The sequence below is a fragment of the Hevea brasiliensis genome, chromosome 2, assembly GCF_030052815.1.
Source record: "Hevea brasiliensis isolate MT/VB/25A 57/8 chromosome 2, ASM3005281v1, whole genome shotgun sequence".
NCBI classification, from domain to species: Eukaryota; Viridiplantae; Streptophyta; class Magnoliopsida; order Malpighiales; family Euphorbiaceae; genus Hevea; species Hevea brasiliensis.
In genome coordinates this window covers 2795289-2810240 of record NC_079494.1, presented here as the reverse complement: position 1 = coordinate 2810240, position 14952 = coordinate 2795289, and the positions used below count along the sequence as shown (strand labels likewise).

General features: G+C 33.1%; 2 protein-coding genes and 1 non-coding gene across 4 annotated transcripts; 2 read left to right on the top strand and 1 right to left on the bottom strand.

The window, feature by feature from the left end:
- Positions 1–207: 207 nt before the first annotated feature.
- LOC110648362 (zinc finger protein GIS2) lies at positions 208–4929 on the bottom strand. 2 transcript variants are annotated; one of them, XM_021802578.2, is made up of 4 exons: positions 4604–4929; positions 2242–2475; positions 1051–1143; positions 208–963 (listed from the first exon to the last, which is right to left on the bottom strand). In XM_021802578.2, the coding sequence occupies exons 2-4, from the start codon at positions 2394–2396 to the stop codon at positions 429–431; spliced, it is 783 nt and encodes a 260-aa protein (XP_021658270.2). In that variant the 5' UTR covers positions 2397–2475; positions 4604–4929; the 3' UTR covers positions 208–428. The 2 variants fall into 2 exon arrangements, with proteins under 2 accessions (XP_021658270.2, XP_057988211.1); XM_058132228.1 differs by lacking the exon at positions 4604–4929 and adding an exon at positions 2602–2924.
- Positions 4930–8012: 3083 nt separating this feature from the next.
- On the top strand, positions 8013–8085 carry TRNAE-CUC (transfer RNA glutamic acid (anticodon CUC)). The gene has a single exon. It is a non-coding gene; the product is annotated as a tRNA-Glu (tRNA).
- Positions 8086–8164: 79 nt separating this feature from the next.
- LOC110648361 (uncharacterized) lies at positions 8165–14098 on the top strand. Its single transcript, XM_021802576.2, has 5 exons — positions 8165–8752; positions 8855–9259; positions 10815–11429; positions 11675–11802; positions 13791–14098. Exons 1-5 carry the CDS (start codon positions 8258–8260, stop codon positions 13792–13794), a joined length of 1647 nt encoding a protein of 548 aa, XP_021658268.2. The 5' UTR covers positions 8165–8257; the 3' UTR covers positions 13795–14098.
- The last annotated feature ends 854 nt before the right edge of the window (positions 14099–14952 follow it).

The window sequence follows — 14952 nt, the reverse complement described above, 5'->3', positions numbered from 1 at the left end:
AAAAAAATCCACATCATCTTAAATGATTTGGAACCCGCACTTTGAGAATCTTCGTCTCAGGAGAAATCCAGACAAGCAAGCAACCAAGAAGATGCCATATTGCCATTTTTTTCAATCCCAGCATACTGGCGATGATAGAATTATAGAAACAAGCCAGTGCACAGACACACTTGAGCTTTAAACGTCAAATCGAAATCAGTACAGCAATAGCAAAAATCCAGTTCAATGGCATATAACGTGTCAATTCTACTAAGTCTTAACTGAACACAAAAGAAACAGTCGGATTTAAAAAAAGCATCTCTCATAGTATTACAATTTGGGACAAAAACACAGTCCAATTGCCCAAATTATAGGCTACAACTAACAAACAAAAACAATTCATCGGTATAAAAGCTATATGACTTGCAAAACCAAACACAAGACTTATATCAGTACCTCCGGAATCCACGGTCAGCAAATCTTCCGGATGGACACTCAAGTGCCATATGGCCCCTGCCACCACAATTGTGGCAGATGATCATAGGACCCACACAATCCCTGCTCATGTGGCCCACCTGGTTGCAGGTCCGGCATACCACATCCCGATAACCACTGGTCCGATCCCAAGCACCCCTCTCTGCAACATTATTGCCCTTTGGGCACTGCCTTGCCACATGCCCAGCTATGTTGCACGAGTTGCAAACAGGTTCATTATGACAATCGCGTGCTATGTGGCCTGTTTTCCTGCAGTTCTTACATGCTTTATCATTTGTACACTCAGCAGCAATATGCCCTGGCTTATAGCAATTGTTGCATAGCCTCAAGTCTCCAGGTGGCATTTCAGGATTTGGGCAATCTCTGGCATGATGTCCAGACTTGCCACATGAATGACAAATGCCCTCATTGGGACAATTACTAGCAACATGCCCAGGTTCTCGACAATTCCAACACCGCAATTGAGTGGTGCACTCCGATGCAATATGCCTGGGCAAAAAAAAAAAATTAAATGAAAAAACACTAGTTAGGTTCAGGGTCACAGAAGAGTTTGGAAGGCGCAGGTAGCAATGATACCCAGGAAGGCCACAATTGTTACACACAGCTACATTGGGGCATTCTCTTGCAAAATGACCAGGACGCTTGCAGTTATTGCACAAATTGTTTTGGCTGGCAACAATCAAAAAAGTCAAAAAGCAGAATATAAGTATCAAGAAACCTCTAAAGTTAAAAGGGTACTTTAAATTATTTAAAATTTAACTAATAATCACTGCTACTGATTCTTAAACAATCAAGAGTTCATACTTCCTACCATGCTTAAAAGAAAGGCCAGTCATCCAACAGGAACAAACATGCACTTAAGTGTTCTTCAAAGCATACACGCAAGAACACATCTTCAGATAAAATGCAATCGAGTTATTCAATGATATCCAAATCTTAAAAAGGAATGTATACCCAACCAACTAGAAGATAGCAAGTTCACAGTCGGGACAATAAGCAAAAGTTGTGATCTAACAGGCCTTAACATTTATCGAAATAGCATCATTATTGCATAGTACTTAGAACCTTTCTCCAAAAAATGATTAAGGGGAAACTGAATTATGACTATCTGTTAGTTCTCCTTAACTTTTTACAAAATGATAGACAACCACAAACAACCATGACCTACCCTCGGTCAGAAGTTAGAGCAGCATGCTACCAGAAATAATCTATCTTGCCACCCCAGAGATGATATGAAACTATAAACACCAAATTCCAATATATTCACAATTACTCCATGTCACCAATCATTGATTAAGTTTAATACTAGCAGCCTGAGAACCTTCTGTGAAAACTAAGGAGAAGTCTGGGCACAGTTTTATGGATAAAGCCAAATGAACATGTCACAAGGTCAATAGAATCAAAATCCCCGGCTAAAGACTTCCCAAGAATAAACAATAGAAATTACAAGTTACCCTGTAGTATAACAGTGAGGTATGGATATTTTAAGTGAATAGATTAAATAACATGTCTACAGCATCAGGACATAAAAAAAGATACTACAAACTACAGGAGCATCAGAAGGTAAACTACATTAGCAACCACAACGAATCCCCAGCAAAAATTCCCAGGGGAAGAATGAATCCTCACAAGATGCTCATTGATCATACAGATGACTGTCATCAACATAAACATCCCCAAATATCTTCCACTGATGTATGTAAGCTGCAAAAATTCTGAAGAAATGAAAACCAAAATACATTAAAAGCTCATTGAAAACCAAATAACCTGAAACCACGACGTGTCTCTCTCCTGTGAGGAGCATCACGAGAAGAATAGCGTCGAGATCGAATTCTGCGATCTCGGGGGCTCCTGCTCCGGCTCCTACTCTGGCTCTGACTCATACTTCGGCTCCTGCTATTGCTTCTGCTACGTGAACTCATCTTCAAACCTCCTATAATTCACGCCACCCACCACAGATCCACAAGCACACACCAACACTCCACAGCTACTGCAGCTTTCCTGTGAACATTAATTACACCCAAAATTATCCCCATTGGCCATTGGTTCACCTTATACTCCTACTTTAACCTTCAAATAGAGACACCGATTTCCAAAACTACAATAAAATCCTTGTCCAGCAACTACCTGTCAAACTAACAATCACTGCATCCCAAAGAATTCCATGAAAGTATACAGGACACATTTCTTCAACTGAAACATTTCCCCAGTGAAGAATTATGTAGCTCTTTCAAGTAAGGAATGCACAACCAGACCAATTAGTTTATGATGGAAGACACCAACCATGCAATAAATCATCCAACATGAGAAGCACGTCTTCTTCACTTTGACAAACATTCCTCAGGTTCACATCAATCAGGATATTATATTTGAAAGTTTCACGTACAAATCATCTTAAGAAAGTATAAACCCTTAAAACCTAGAAACTCATAAACGAATGGAAGTGCACCCATGCATTAACCTGGGCTGAAAATAACTAGGAAAATCACACATATATGTAATTTAAGCATTTAGTTTTCCAGCAAAGGCCAGGTCTGCTTCCTTGATGTGGCGAGTTAAAACTGCCACCATCTGCTCCAGAGATTAAAATTTTTCATGGATTTCTGTCTACCTAAAAAACCAAGACTTCAATGAGCTTCCTTTTTGAGCATGCATGCATCCCATGCCAGCATGCACGCAAAGGTAGAGGAATGAGAGAGAGAGAGAGAGAGAGAGAGAGAGAGAGAGAGAGAGAGAGAAATGCCCCTGTCAAGCTAAGAAACTCCTTCAATGACCAAAATTTGGGCTAGATCTAAATGTACTATTAAAAATTAGTATGGCTATTCACCTTCAAAAGAATTGACCGCAGACTCATTTTGAATACTTGATTAAGTAGAATCTTATAGTTCAATATCATTGTATATAATTATTTAGTATCAATCATTAGTTAGATAGCACTTAAACCGTTAAACTCAAATGTTTATTAGATACTTAACCTTACATCAAACTTATCACTCAACCCAAATATATTCAGCAAATCTTATATTTATGACAAGAAGAAATTCTTGATATTTTAGATTTTGGCATTGTACAGAAGAAATCAACTTGTGTTCACGTCCATATAGATCATTATTATAGTGCATCTAATTCACTGAACAAATAGTGATTAGCTTTCCAAAAAAAGAAAAATTATGCATTTTCCTAGGATGTTCTTTTAGTAAATTTCTAACACAGTCTAATCAAATCATAAAATCTCATCCTAACTAAAAGCAATAAGCAATTGATAAGAATCCAAATTGCAAGCCAACCAATCCATGTCAGTGAAAATGCACAAAAGCTAGCAGGTGTCATCCCATCCTTTGTCACAAGTAATGTCTAAGTTATTAATTAACTTATCAAACCAACCAATACAGCATCAACTCCAAACCCACAGCCTGGGCAACATAAATAACAACTTTTTGTATAATGATTGTCATCCCATCAAAATTCATGCAAACATTTGCAGATTTAAACTAAACTCTACAGAAGGGATCGTTTACTTGAGCAAGCACAGAAGATAGAGAGAGCATATATCGGCAACACTCAGAACACAATAATAATCTATTGGCGCATTGACTTTTCATACAATAAGATAGCTCATTCCAAAATGAATAAAACAACATGAGGCACGTTTGATATAGAACTTGTAAACTTGTGATGACTAAACCACAAAATTACACTCCAATGTGATAGGGGGATCTACCAGTAAGAAAATTAAGGATAAGATTTAAATTTTGGATGTCCTTGTAACAACATAATTAACTAAAATTGTTTCGCTCGATGAGGTATCTAGACTTGAACAGTTTGTTTCAGTCCAAGCATTTCCTAAGCAGCAGCAAACAAATTTTGAAACAGAAACGACTCCATTCAATTATTGAATTTCGTTTTCTCAATTTCTCATACAAAAACAGTAATGTCCCCCCAAAACCCTAATTTATTTGAATCCTTAGCCAGATCATAACAGTACCAAAAAACAGCACATATCCATAGTGATAAACCAAATCATACGCGAATTTCTCAACGGTGCAAACAACAAGAAACTCAATCAAAATGGATCTAGAATAAACGCATCAATCACAAGAAATCTAAAGGCGGTTAAGATGATGCAGACCTGCAGTATTCTTGTGGAGCTTGACGCAGGCAGGGTATTTCCACCACCTCCCAAATTCCGTGGTGAGGGCTGCTGGAAGTGGATTTGCTTCTTCAGAAGGTAGAGAGGGTCAGATAAAGCAATGAAAGAACTGGATTTCAGCCTCGGGTTGCTGATGTGACTTTGAAAAGCTGTTCTTCTTCTCGGTTCGGATTTTTTAAGGTAATTATTGGCGTGCCATCAGCTCAGCCATCGAACATCGACGTCGTCCTCGCTTAAAGAGTGAACAAACTTTTATGCATTGTCCTCTGCTTTCCGCGAGTGTAATTAGCAACATAGTTATGGGCGACGAATAAACTATCCAATTGAAATAAAAATATTTTAATTGATTAGGTTCTATTTTAATAAAAAAGAATTTAATAAAATCGAATTGAACCCACGCTACCAATTTTATCCTTTATTTGGATTTTTAATTATGCAAAGTAAATTATATATTATTTTTAAATTAAATTAAAAATTTATATTAAATTAAAAATAATATTAAATTAAATTTATTTTAATATTTTAATTTTATTCTAATTCTTATTAAGAATAAAATTAAATCAATAATCAAATTTATATATATATATATATATATATATATATATATATATATTACAATTATATGTAAATATATAATTATATTAAAAGTATTACAATTATATGTAAATATATAATTATATTAAAAGTCTATAATATATGTAAAAAAATATAATATATATATATAATTTAATATTATCTTTCATTTTTTTATTATTTCTTAATTATTTTAATTATAAATATATTATATTTTTTAACATATTTAAAGATTAGATGATTAATAAATACTTATATTATTGTATTATATAATGTGTTTAATCTTAAATATACTTTATAGTAAAAAAATTATATAATTTAAAATAATTAAAAGATTTATTAGATGATATATTACATACTAATAATGTATTTCAAAACTTAATTGTTAATTTAAATATGTTTTTTTTTTTAAAAATTCATAAAATTATTTTAAAAATTGATATTTGAATTGAAATCTCATATCGATAGTTTAACAGAATTAAAATTAAAACAATGAAAAACTAAACTGAAACTGTATCAAACTTTTAGTTTAATTTTAGTTTGTAAATATCGAATCGGAATCGGAATCGAAACCGCACACGTTTAAAAGAAATGAGAATAAATTAAAAAAATAAATAAAGAAAAATAAAAAAGAGAGATAATTTTTTTATTATTTTAATATCTTATTAAAATAAAAAAAAATTTCTCCTAATATAATTATTTAATTGCTATGAGTAAAAATTTTGTTATTATATAATCTTTAAAGTATATAAGTAACTTTAATGTAAATATTATCTAATTCTATCCATTTCCCTTCATATTAGAAATGTTTTGAGTCAGGAAATTAAAAAATGTAATTTTTCCTTTATTTTTCCCATTTGTCTCTTTTATTTATTATCTAAATAAAAAAATTTTAAAAAATGCATTTATTTTCCTTATTTTTCTCCCCATTCCCTTCAAAACAAAAATAAAGCATCGGAACCCTAGCCACCTCAGTCTCTCAGTCCATCCCCCAAACTGAGAACCGAGAGCTACTTGCCTGCAGAAATCTCCAAACACGAGAACTGAGAATTGATCCCCTTCTATCTCTTCTCAAGTCCCAACTTTCTTTGCGCTTCTTAATCTCCTCTGTCCTTAACAAGCTCCTCCTTCCCCTCGGTCTCGTGTCTCTATTTCTAGATAGTAAGAATTCCTTCTTCTTTCAGCTTTCACTTTCCACAGTCCCCACTCTTCAATCCTCAATCTCTATTTTTGGTGTCCCATGGATTGCTATTAAGTTGGTGAGCGAAAGGCATGTTGAATTTCCATTTTCCACAATGAATAAAATGCATTTTTGGTTTTCTTTTTCATTGCTCGTTAAGTAAAATATTTTTTTTAGTAATTGATTTTATCAATTTGGATTTAAATATAAAACGTGTTGTTCTCGATTTCATGGATTGGATCATCACTATTACCAATAATTAAACACTCATAATATAATTGTAATTTTTATAACTATGTATATAGGTCTAATGTAATCTTATAATCAAATGTACCAATCAATGATCGACTACTAAGTCATAAATTTTTTTTTAAATAAGATAATTTGTAGATATTCACTCGTTCATCAATTACCAACCAATGTCAATCTATTTAAGAGCTAATTCCATACTTAAAGCTAATTTTTATCAGGCATCCCTTAACTTTATACTTTTGCCTATTATTTTTATATTGTTATTATAAAATTCTTTAATTTTAAAATTTATTATATTTCATTCTCTCAATATTTGAAATTATTATATTTCTGTACTCTATCTTTAATTTATTACCGAAAAATTCTTCAACATTTAAATTTTGTATATTTCAGTCCATCATATCAAAAACTTATCATATCTCTGATAAATCTTATACATGATAGTGCCATAGTGTAAAATAAAACTAAATTAAATATTATCCATCATGTATTAGCCAATCCCAACTTATTTAGGAGTTAATCCCTTACTCAATCACTTTATTACAGAATGTGTGAGCAAGCAAAATTCAAATGCTAGCATTCTCTTAATAATTCAAATGCATGGTCAGCAAGTCAAATTCAAAAGCAGTATCACCTATTTAGTGCTTATTTAATATTGTATTTAGAGGTCTAAAATTATTTTTTTAATAAAAATATTATTTTAAATATTGTTAAAAATATAATTTAAAAAAAATTATTTTATTATTTTAATATTCTTATAATTAAAAATTATTAAATTTATTTTTAAATTATTTTTTAATACTATCCAATTAATATATTTTAAAAAATAATTTTTTTAATAATAATTTTAACAATAATGTCAAAAAGCCTCTTAATCTATAATTTGTCAATAAGAAATTTGATGCTTCATGTCAATGTATAAGTATAGTGTACGATAACGCTTTGGCTCCATTAGGCATAATTATATCAGTCAACTTATTTTTATTATTTTGTGGTTCTTTTAGAATGCAAATGGAATCATAACATAATTATGTTTATTTTATAAACTTGTGTACATAATATATAATATGAAAATAAATTTTTATGTTCTCTAAATAAATTAAATAATTACTGATAAACAAGTTTTTTCATATGAATAGAATAATTTTAACTTCAAATTAAAATAATAATAAGATTTCTTATACATATAAAATTTATACTAAAATTGGATATTTAATTTATATTATTAATATTATTTAATATTTATAAAAATATTTTTACTAATAAAAAAATTTATCTATTCGTTCATACTGTTGTATTATATATCATATAGGTGATAAAGGGGATGCATTTTCTTCCAATTTAAAATCGCTTTATTAAATATTTTCTATTTCGTGCAATGAATCCGTTGTAGTCTAGTCGGTTAGGATATTCGGCTCTCACCCGAAAGACCCGGGTTCGATTCCCGGCAACGGAATACTTTTTTACTATTTATTATTGTTATTCTTTTAAATTTTCTGCTTATTTATTTATTAATTTTCTACTCGAACACGTAGGGTAGGGTTTATACACCGCTGCTAGTGTTTAGGGTTTAAAAAATTTAGTACCCGGCTGATTCTCCAGTCTCCAAATAATCTGCTTTATTTCCAATGGGCAAGAAGAAGAAATTTATCGACAAGAAGAAATCAGCAACTTTCCAATTACTTGCCCGCGACTCATCAGATCCCAGTTACGCCGAAACACCGGGCGGTGACCGGATATTCGTCCGAGTAGACAATAATCCCTATTCTGTCGACACCTTCTTCGACGGAGATAACCCTGACGGTATCTCCGCTAATGTTCACGACGATGAAGATTTTAATTCCATCTTCGCCGATGCGCCTGACGATCCCGATGACGGTGGAGATGGTAATGGTAGAGTTTTTAGCAGTTCGATCAAATTTGGAGGGGGATGTGGTGAAGCTTCCGTGTCGGAGTCTGGGCCTTTGCCTGAGCATGTGAGGAAGGAAATTCTAGAGCTAGGTTTTCCTGATGATGGCTATAATTATTTGCTTCATTTAAGGGAGATTAAGAACACTGGTGGTGGCTCTTATTTTTATCAAAATCCCAAAGCTACTCCTGATCAGCTTCCTCGCGATGTCAAGGTTGGTCAAATTTTGTTTCCTCTTTTAAAAAATGGGATTTTCTTTTTTAAATTTTACTATGTATAATGGGTTTATAGTGAAATTGATTGTGTGACTTGCCAGGCATATGATGCTTCGAAAGTGCGAGTATCCGAGGTGAAAAGTGATGATACCAATGATAAGTCGATTTATAATGTGGCCTCTAGGACTGTTGGCGTCAGGATACAGAAAGTATTGGATCCTGAAGTGGCTGCATTACTTGATGACAGTGATTTATCGCGGTTTGGTTCTGATATTGAGGACTTGGAGGAGGATTTTGTTGTTCGTGCAAATCTTCCTGACGAAGGGGCTGATTTGGATATTGATAAGAAGTTGAATTTAGTTGATGAATCCAATGATTATGTGGCTTCTGGCAATCAAGAAATCGCAGTGGATAATGGCAATGTAGAGAAAGAAGAAGAAGTAGGTAATGATTTTGCTGGTGAGAAGCCGCGAGTTCGCCGTCTTCTGGATGAGCAATTTGATTTGGTAAGAATCTTCTCTTCGAGCAATTATTTTAATGGGTGTTGTCTTTTTATGAACTATGCATATGATAGATTGTTTCAAATCGTCAAAGCTAGATGTTAAATCATTTTTGTTCTGCATTGTACAAAAATTGAAAGAATGTTTTGTTAGTCATTCCATAGAATAGCGGCCTTTTTTTTTGTTCACATTTAGTTCAATTCTACCACAAATTTTGGAGTTCATATTGGAATGAATTACACTATATGGTACAAGATTAGGGTGAGCATTCGGTTCGAACTGAACCGATGTAAATTATAAAAATTAAATTATATATTTAAGAAACCAACCGAACTGAAATGGGTGAAAAATCTAATCGAACTGAACCGCTCTATTTCGGTTCGTTTTGATTTAAACCGATCGGTTTTGATTTTTTTTTTATTTTTTTAATTTAGACTTGATTTTCAAGTTTTTTGGTCTAATTTTGACTTTGGTTTGAATCTAATAACCATTAATCAATAAAATTAGACAATTAATATATATAAAATTAAATATAATTCATAAATTTTTCATAAAAATAAATCAATTCAAAAATTAATTCGGTTCGATTTGGTTCGATTTGAACATATAAATTACTATTCGGTTCGGTTCGGTTTAATCGATTCTTTTCTCTTCAAAATCGAACCGAACTAAAATAAATGAAATTTTCTTAATGTAAAACCGAACCGAACCGATTGAACCGAATTGACTTGGTTCGGTTCGATTTTTCGGTTTGAATCGAAATTTGCTCTGCCCTATAAAAGGCAACTTAAAATACAGGATTCAATTGAATTTCATATAATTTATTTTTGGTATAATTACAGAATTGAAATTCATTTGTCTTTCCATCCAAGTAAGATTAAAAAATTATAATTTTCTACAAATTTCAAAAAAAAAAAAATCTTATTCCTAATAAATTTATAACAAAAAAAAAATCAAATAACAATATGGTAATGAATATAAAATAAATTCGCACATCTCATAATATCGGAGATTTATATAAGTATATAACAACATAAATAGTGTAATTACTAAGTGCATAATAAACTTAAATATTAAAAGTTAGGACAAATATAAAATATCTTACATAATTGTCCAAACTATTAATAGTAAATAGATAAAAAGTTAGTTTGTTGTTTCATCTTCTTAAGCCAAGAGAGTTTGATTGGGAGGAAGTTTTTTGAAAAGGGTATTTTAGCCCAAAAAACTGTTGTTATGTAAGTTTTGTGAAATTTATTTCAAATTTCACCAAATTTGATAAGAATGGGTTTTAGTTATAACTAATTCCTAGAATTGAAGGGTTTTTTTTTTTTTTTAAAAAAAAAAAAAACCAAACACACAAAATATGAAATTTAATTGAATTCCACAAAATTTTGTGTGCTGGAGTTGAACTAAACAAGCACTTAAACTTTTATTTTTACCTTAATAAGATCCTTATTTCCACAACCTGTCATCTTACTTTCTGATGCACCCTTGTGCATGTATATGATGTATTATTTACATAAATTTGGTTCTGTATGTAACAATGTTTCATCCATTGCAGCTTGAACGTCAAGAATATGGCACAGATGATGAAGATGATGAATATGGTGGTTATATCGCTGAAGAAGATGAAACTCTCGCTAATAAGCTCAACCACGTCCTCCATAATGCCCGTGCAATGGATGACTTGGAATTTGGTGATAAATATGAAGTTCCTGCAGATTTATTGCATGACAATGAGAGGCCAATAACTAAAGAAATAATGGACTCAGCAGCTGATGTCATTCGACGTTGTGTAGAATATGCAGATAAGTATGAAAATGAGGATGAAAATGAAGATGTCATCATTGTACAGGAAAGTAGTGAAGATGATTCTGAACAATGGGATTGTGAGACTATCATTTCCACATATTCAAATCTTGATAACCACCCTGCTAAAATTGAAGCTCCTGGAGCTGCTAGAAAAAAGAAGATAGCTGAAACTGTCTCTGGAACCTTGAATGCAACCAGTCACATGATAACCCTTCGAGGAAAGGAGAAGCTTCCCATAGACTTCTTGCCTCGTGGTAGAAAATCGGATGTGGAAAAAGTGAAGGGTGTGCCTGGCATAAAAACTGAGCCTCTGAAGAGGAAGCAACACGGCCAGGAGTCAAAGGAGGAGAAGAAAGAGCGAAAGGTATATATTTGCCGTTTGTTTGAGCCCTTTCCGTGGGTGTCTGTACTTATACTGGACAATGAACTGCCTACAAGGGTTGAATCACTCCATTTGAAACTGGCAAAACCTGAAAATGACATCAAGGGAAACAAATTGCTCATCCACAAACATATTTTGATGCTTTGAAAAATGTTACTTAGGGTCTATGTCCTGTTTTAATCATATCATTCATTTGAACTTTGATTATGACATTAAAAATTATGCAGGCTGCTGTGAAGGAGGAAAGGCGTGAAGCTAGACATGCGAAGAAAGAAATGAAGGGGCTCTACCGAGATGAAGCACAACGTGCTCAGAGAGTTGCTGCCATAGCTGGTCCATCTTCAATTCGACTTTTGTAAGTATGTTGATTGTTGAGTATACTTTATTTAGGCATTTTAATGGTGGCATAGTTATTAAAGGCTTAAGGTGCACCAAGGCGCCAAAGTGTCCTGGAGCCTAAGCGCAAGGGGTAGGCACGCGCCTGAGCGAGGCAAGGGGCAAAATATATATATATATATATATATATATATATATATATATATATATATTCTGTTATACTTCAAGTAACATAAAACTACATAATAATAACTAACAAGCATTCAAGTAATAATAATTTTACAATCCAAAAAAGATAAAAATAAACTAGTAAAATGTTAAAAACACTAATAAACTACTAAAAGTTAAAGTTTAATAAACTAATAAATTACTAAATGTTCAATCCACATCTATGGAAACATCAAAGTCCTCTTCATCTTCTTCATCAACTTCATTATCTTCCTCATACACATCTTCCAAACTAAAATGTTCATACCAATTTATAATACCATAATCCAATTATAATAATAGAAATTAATAATTTATGATAACATAAACTCAATTGCAATATTTCTAATAATTTATAATAAGATCTACTAGCCATTAGTAATAAGCAAATAAAGTAATAAATCATTTTTAATTCAATAATAAAGCTAAAAGCTAATAAGAGTAATGAAATTAGCATAATAGCATCTCAAGTCTTTAACACACTTTCACACATTCACAATAAACAAAATCACAAATTTAGACTTATAAAAAAAAAAAAGGAAAACAGCATATGGCACAGGGTAAGGAGAGAGCATGGCAAAGAAAGAAAAAAGAAAGTGCAGCCGCCGGCCTTGGATAAAACGCAGTGAGAGAGAGAGAGAGAGAGAGAGAGAGAGAGAGAGAGAGGCGCATATGGGTAGGAAGAGAGCTGAGAGCATGGCAGCAAAAAAAAAAAAAGTGCAGTGCCATGGACAAAACAGGGAGAGAGAGAGAGAGAGAGAGAGAGAGAGAGAGAGAGAGAGTGAAGAAGAAGAAGAAGAAGAAGAAACAAGAAAAATTAAAAAAGAAAAATTAGAACATATCTGCTGGAAATCCCAGGTTTGATCTCTCATTTTCCTCCTCCTCCTCTTCTTCTTCTTCTTCTTCTTCTTCTTCTTCTTTTTGCTGGCTGCTGGACCACTTTTAAAAGAGAAACCCTAGCCACTTTTTTTATCTGCGCCTTGCCTCCTTGAGGTGCGCCTCGATGAGCTGGTGCGCCTTTCCTCGCTTCGGGCGCTTGGGGCTGCACCTGGTGTGGTTTGCACCTCAGAGGTGCGCCTTTAATAACAGTGAATGGTGGCTGTTCTGAATTTCTTGAAATTTACTTATACAGTTTTTCATTCTAATGGAAAATATAAAGATTATGATGGTGATATCCTCTTTAGGAAATTGAAAATGTAAGAATGAGAAAAAACATAGGGATGCTAAAAACAACCGGACGGCTTAGGGTTTATCCATGCATTCAACTCTTTTCTTGGATAACCTTTGCATGAACAATTTTAATCTTTAATTCTTTGTTGTGATTATCTTTGGGGTTTTCCTCAACCCTTAGAGAAGCCTAATGCACTTCAACCCTGAATTCTTGTTCTGGAAGAGGGATCAGAATAAGGCAATTGTAGTTTTGCTAATCATCTATTGTTGGTAGAGATTTGAGTTAGGAGAACTGCTGTTTGTGATTTCTCATATTTGGTATGAGTCAAGGCCATAGTGTGCATTTTGTGGCCTATTTGAAGATTGAATTAGCTATTCACATCATTCAACTCAATATTGTGGCACACTCTTAGCATTGCAATTCTACATAGGAACCATCGTTCACTAAAACCTAGGTTGCCTTTAATTAATATGTTATCTCATGTTTGGCTTAAATTCCCATGGTACCACCTTAGAACTCTTTGATGAGTTATATGTGTTGGCTTTTTACACTCTGCAAAATATAAGTAATCATTTGAGGTTACATTACAGTTAATCTGATATTTTCCTCCCACTCTTCTTTTCAAATAGGTAATTTGGCATCAGATTGTTGCTTAAGCAATATGGTCTTCTAGGAGGATTCTCATTTTTTGCAAAGCCAAGCCGAGGAAAGCACTTTAAGCATCCTTTTTTTTTTTTATGAGAAAGTATGCCAAATGATTGATTCATCCCTGAATTCCAGGTGGAGCAGAGTTATTGTCAATTGATTTGAGTTATACAGATTTTGCTGTTTTGTTGTTGGAATGCTATATATAGGTTGTAAAGCACAGTGAAGTCTGAAGCTTATGGCTATCTTGGTTGAAACGTGCATAAATTGAACTTGTCTCCACTTATTTAAACTGCAGTAACTATGAAACTATATTAGTTAGTAGCATGACACTGTAATTGAGCGAGTGAGAATACAAGTTGGCTGTGTGGGAGGAAGAAATATCATTGTACTATGAATTCATGAAACTTCTCCATGGGGAATGGGAGAGTAAATTCCTTCGCCTGATCTAGGTGATGGATACCAAGGACCGTAGTCTTCTACCACTACTGCTGGGTAGACGTTCTACTCTTCACCATGCTTCTTCTGGTCCATGACTGGCTCCATGGGAAGAGAAGTCGGTGATGATGTTGGCGATAATGCCAGTGACGATGATTCAGAGGCTATCATTAGCAGCTGTGTCATTATAACAATAGTTATCAAGCATGAAATGTGCACAACTGACCTCTCATTCAATGTTGTCATGCTTGTAACATGCCTTACGTTTTATCCTGTGCCTTGAGTTTTGCCAAGATGAACGAAACCCTCAGGTCTGCTTTGTCTATGCTTTTCATGGCAACTAATCCTTCAACTAAGTATAATTTTAACGAAGGAAAACATGGTCACTGGTATCATAGCAAAATGGAAAATCAGGAAAATTCTTGTCTAGAGCTCATGATGAATAGAATTTTGTTAAATTTTTCCCCAAAAAAATTATTCCTTAAGCCCTTGTTTGAAAATAATTTTTTATAAAGTAATGGAATTTTTTTTCATTTCTTCAAAACTTTGAATATGTATTTGTGTGAACTTGTGGTTTTTTAAAAATAAGGTTTTTGAAGGCCTTAGCAAATCTTTATTTTTGAATCCATCAAATTGATGAATTGAAAGACAAACAAAATCCTATGTGCAAGGTTTATACATAATAGACAATGTCTTTAATTTAGATTA